Source organism: Helianthus annuus, chromosome 12 (genome assembly GCF_002127325.2).
Source record: "Helianthus annuus cultivar XRQ/B chromosome 12, HanXRQr2.0-SUNRISE, whole genome shotgun sequence".
NCBI classification, from domain to species: Eukaryota; Viridiplantae; Streptophyta; class Magnoliopsida; order Asterales; family Asteraceae; genus Helianthus; species Helianthus annuus.
Genome location: NC_035444.2, coordinates 62,686,046 through 62,691,834, shown reverse-complemented (window position 1 = coordinate 62,691,834; position 5,789 = coordinate 62,686,046). Strand labels below are relative to the sequence as shown.

The window sequence follows — 5,789 nt, the reverse complement described above, 5'->3', positions numbered from 1 at the left end:
CTATTTCAATAATAATTTCGAAACAAAATACTATTATTATTCTTTTTCCGTTTAATAATAATTCTTGTAAATGCAAACATTAGTTTTAATTATTTAATATTACCATGGTTATAAATATTGTTATTAGAAATAATACATCTAGTAATACATATCATTGTTATTATAATTATAGATATTACTATTTAACAAATCAATATTTTAAAACATTATTTCCCACTAAATTCCCATTATCATCTTAAGCATTTTACCATCATTATGTAACGAATTCCTAAATCACAAAATGGGGTAAAATCTCTTGCGCTTGGTTACAATTCTCTTGGACAAACTCTTGCTCTTATTCTCTTACCAAGAAACGCAACGCACTCTAAGGTGAGTATACATGACCCATTTTCGTTTTACACTTTTGGGTGCAATATGTATTACATATCAAACATCACAACACATTAAACATTTTATGCACACTCATTCCATATTCTATGTGACACACTCTATTCATGTTAGAAATGTTATGCTACTGTAAACACCTAATGACTATGTGTTCATTAACTTCGTACAAGCCTCCCCTAACAATGGTAGCGCTATAGGTTGAGAAACGCCCCTCCTGTTCTATGAGCAGGTATTGTTAGGTTAAACTATGTCAACCTACTCAAACTCGTTTGGGTACACTTTAATTGCGTTAAACTTTGGTTTGGGCACATAGAGTAACATCGTTTCGAGTATATACTGTCAATATGGTATGGTATTTCACATTTGGAATTGAGTAAACATTTTAAACATGTATATACTATGTATGAAAACTTGTATACTCGCCAACATGTTTTTGTTGACATTATTTTAATACATATTGCAGGTTGAAAGTACAAGATTCAAGAATCAAGCTAGGATGAACTCTAGAAACCCACATAACATTTGAATTGTTGTTGAACAATATGTTGTATTGTTTGGAACTATGTATTTCACTTTAGAGTTTATGAAATGAATTAAATAAATTATTGTCACATTTAGTGTTATGTTGTTTTGAGCAATTTGTTCGTCTCATCCCGATGTTTCCGCCATCGGTTGGGGTGTGACAGATTGGTATCAGAGCCATAACTATAGGGAATTGGGTAGGATTGCCTTAGTTTTCCCTAGTCTATAGTAGGAGTACTCTGATACCAGATTGGTATCAGAGCCATAACTATAGGGAATTAGGAATACCTTGCCTAGTCTATAGTTTAGGAGCTTTTTCACTATGTGTTGCTTAAAACAACTTCCCTTCTATCTTCTTTGCTTCCCTCTATTTTCTTTTGGACTCTTAATATACATGCCTTTCCTAAGGCTAACACAATACACACTTGGAGGCTTTGAAGACACTCTTACAACACAAACGAAATGATTCATCAAGATATGGGTGATTCCCACACTTGGTGATGATTTTCACTCAGCTATACTTTGATTTTTGCACGAAATCTACCCTCAAGTTAGGAGTGATATCCAAACCTTGTTGGGAGCTTTCCTTTTCATATTCTAGTGGACCCTTATCTTATGATAAGTACCAACCACGTTAGGGTACGACGTTATCAAGTTAGAGGTGATACTCGAATCTTGTTAACTAGTCCCACTCCTCGATTTTCGCTCTCGCCAAAGTCTCGATTTCCCAATCGATTAAGGATGTGTAGTAACTGGAAGGGTTAGGTACCGGTAGTCGGGACGTCCTGTCTAGGTTTGGCATTCGTATAAATCCATTAAGGACCCGTTGCCTACCTGGGGACCATCGACGAGAGTACTAATACCTATTAGGCCAAAGCACGTTTCCTTAATTCGAGAAGGTCTTCGATTCACTTTGGAAGTGTCATATGTTACGTTCCGTGACAATCCATGTTTTATGATAAATCTCTTTTATGTTATCTCAATTTCTATGTGATTTTATATTGAGCGCTATCTTCATTTCAAACTAGGAAGTCACAATTTACGCTTTTGTCGCAATCTAAAACAATTAATGATACTCTTTCGTAAACAAATTAAATTTATCATGTTTTCTACCATACATATTACCCTATGAGAAAAATCTATGTCACTTTATGTTATTCTATGTGAAACAATGTGAAACAATGTGCTACGTGTTGCATGCATTAAACAATCTTTCTCAAATAATCATTATGATCAAAGTCTCATCCTCATTTCATTTCAAATTCGTAGATGTCTTCATCTCGTCAACTTTCCAACTCGTCCAGAAAATCAAGGGGCAGCTCGCAAAAGAAGATGATGGCATTCATGGCCAAACAATTCGCCCGCCTTATCCCCAAAGTTGTGAACGAAATCCAAGCTTCCAACACCCCAAACTCTTCTATTGACTCGAAAGCTGCCCAACCTAAGCCCATTGCCTTTAACTACAAACATTTCGCCTCTTGCCGCCCTAAGCCCTTCACTGGTGAAGAAGGTGTGACAGCTATGTTCGAGTGGTTCGACAGCATAGAGGTCACATTTATTAATAGTGAATGTCCTGATGAGCTCAAGACACGTAGTGCTACTGGTGTCTTTCAAGCAAGAGCCCTAGAATGGTGGACGAATGAAAGGAACATTCGTTCAAACGAGTTGGCATATGCGTTGTCATGGGAAGAATTGAAGCAACTCATGATGGAGGAATTTTGCCCTCCTCATGAACAACAGAAGCTTGAGGAAGAATTTTGGGCCCTCAAGCAAGTTGGAGACGATAACCTCGCGTATACCACCCGCTTTAAGCAGCTGAGCTTTGTTGTACCTCACCTAGTCCTCACGGTTGATCGTATGATCAAAAAGTATATCCACGGTTTACCCCCTACCATGAGAGACACCATCGAGGCAGCCCAACTTGACAATATCGAGGCTGTTTATCGTCTCGCTGCCAGTTTAAACAATAATCGCGTTCGTGATAAACAAGCCGCAACATCCACTCGGGTAGCCAACCAGGTTACCATTGGCCATGAAGCCCCAACAAATGGCAACGAGGGTAGGAAACGAAAATTTCAAAACTCGGAGTCAGGCAACAGGGTTCGCGCATGTTTCAAGTGTGGAGATACGACACACCTTCGCCCACACTGTCCCTTATGGAACCAAGAGCGACAACCAGCCCCAAAAGCCCCAGCTCTCAATGCCAACCAAGCTCAAGATGCCGACACCTAATGGTAAAATCGTCTCGATCAGCGTCGTTCTTCAACCATCATAACTATTACATCGTTTCTCTTCTTTTGGTCTTTCATCTTGATTTCGAGGACGAAATCTCCTAAAGTAGGGGAGACTGTAACGTTCCGTATTTTTGAAATTTCTATTTATAGCTTTATCAGTTGTACTTTCCAATTTCGTCAATTGTACTCTCATTCATTTCCAATTTGTACCTCGAGACTTGAATCATAATGAAAAATTGCATTGTTTTGATCATATACTTGTTTGGATTCTATGTTATGGTTAAACACGTTAAAACACGTTACACTATGTCAAACATGTAAAAAAACAATTGAAAGATATCCAAATCCCAACTCTTAAATCAAGCGTTGCCAAGAGATTACCCTAAATCAGACAAAAATCGGGAATTCGTACGATAATTCGGTAAATTACCAGAAATTTGGGTTAAATCAAATAATTATGAAATATATTATTAGCTAAAATAAATAAATATACTATTTATAATAATTAAATAAATTAATTAATTAAATAAATTGGTATTGTAAATAAATAAAAAGGATTTTAATGAATTTTAGTTAGTTTAAACTAACTTGGTTAGTAGATCCCTTAGTATCATCAAATTAACCTAACCAGGTTAGTTTTTATCATGGTTGCAAAAATCGCGACTAGCCGGCGATTAATCGCTGACTAGTCGCTAGTCGCCCTTCAACTGAGTAATTTTCAGCTAATCAGTAAAAAAATCGCTAGTCGGCCTAGTCGGCCCTAATCGGCCCTAGTCGGCCCTAATCGCGACTAGTCGGTCGGGAAAAATCGGGAAAAAACAAAAAAAATCGGAAAAAATTCAGAAAAAATCGGAAAAAAAACACATATTTCGGCCAAAACCTCCCAGATTCCGGTCAAAACTTGTCCACTTAAAAAAATTACGTATAAAAATATATGTATATATGTATAAAAACTTAAAATTATACATAAAAAGTCCGATCCGATTAATCCCGATTAATCCCGAGTAATCCCGAGTAGTCGCTAGTCCCTACCTCACCGACCCGCTAGCGACTAGCGAGTTCTCCAACCTTGGTTTTAATAGAAGAAATCATGTAACTGGGTTAGAAAACCCAGTTGACTGCTGTTAACCCGGTTAAGTCAAAAATGGTAAAGGGGGGGGGGGGTCTCCTGGGTGAGAACCGGCCTCCCCTGGGTTCGAACGCGTGACCTCTCAAACAACAAACAACATCTCAACCACTCGGCCGGGCATGCCACATCCATACAAATCACGAAACAATTACGTTTTATGCGCGAATTAGCCAGTTGCCATTTTTAAATACTAGCGCCCAAAAATGGCTGTAACCATCAAGACACTTGCTGTCTTCTTTCCTTTTCGGTTCCGACCAAGATTTCCGGCAATCAATCAATGATTGATTGCCATCACCTCCCTTGTTTCCATTTACATAGTCAAACCCGAATCAATCAATATCATTCCAAAACTCACAACCCCCCTTCGACACCTTATAAATACCGGTGCCCTCCTCACTTCGAAACCCGCACACTTCACCGGAGACCACCTGCAACCACCGCTCTCTTCCCTTCTCTCGCCGGAAAACCTGATGCCTTGCCGGAAATTCGCCGGAGTGCCGGAGAAGACGACCGACCGGTACCGACTCGTTTCTTTTCCGATTCTGTTCCTTTATCTGTTTGTTTTTTTTTCTGTTCTAAATTTCTGCTTTAAATATTCTGTTCATTTTATTATATTATCATTATTATCATTATTATTATAATTTATAATATATAATGTTATTATATATTAAAAATAATATCTAATAAAAATAATTAGATTTATTCTGAAATAATCAGATTTATTAAAAATAATCAGAATTTTTTTTATCAGAAATATTACTATGTAATTAATCAGGCTTATTATTATTAGTAATATAAATAACATTATCATTTATATTATAAATCATTGTTGTTTTGTTATTATTAAACATTGTTATATTTATTACTAATATTATTATTATTATTATTATTATTATATTATCATTATTATTAGTGATGATACAAAATCAGTTATAAATTATTCAGATTATTATCAATAAAAATTATTAATAAGATACTATTATTATTAATGTTGTTAATATTATTATTATAACTATATTTATTACTCACATTATTATTAATAAAATTCTAATAATAAATCTATTTCAATAATAATTTCGAAACAAAATACTATTATTATTCTTTTTCCGTTTAATAATAATTCTTGTAAATGCAAACATTAGTTTTAATTATTTATTATTACCATGGTTATAAATATTGTTATTAGAAATAATACATCTAGTAATACATATCATTGTTATTATAATTATAGATATTACTATTTAATAAATCAATATTTTAAAACATTATTTCCCACTAAATTCCCATTATCATCTTAAGCATTTTACCATCATTATGTAACGAATTCCTAAATCACAAAATGGGGTAAAATCTCTTGCGCTTGGTTACAATTCTCTTGGACAAACTCTTGCTCTTATTCTCTTACCAAGAAACGCAACGCACTCTAAGGTGAGTATACATGACCCATTTTCGTTTTACACTTTTGGGTGCAATATGTATTACATATCAAACATCACAACACATTAAACATTTTATGC

General features: G+C 35.3%; 1 protein-coding gene across 1 annotated transcript; it reads left to right on the top strand.

Moving 5' to 3' along the window:
* Nucleotides 1–2,178: 2,178 nt before the first annotated feature.
* Nucleotides 2,179–3,141, top strand: LOC118485051. The gene has a single exon (XM_035981280.1). It carries the CDS (start codon nt 2,179–2,181, stop codon nt 3,139–3,141), a length of 963 nt encoding a protein of 320 aa, XP_035837173.1.
* Nucleotides 3,142–5,789: the final 2,648 nt, after the last annotated feature.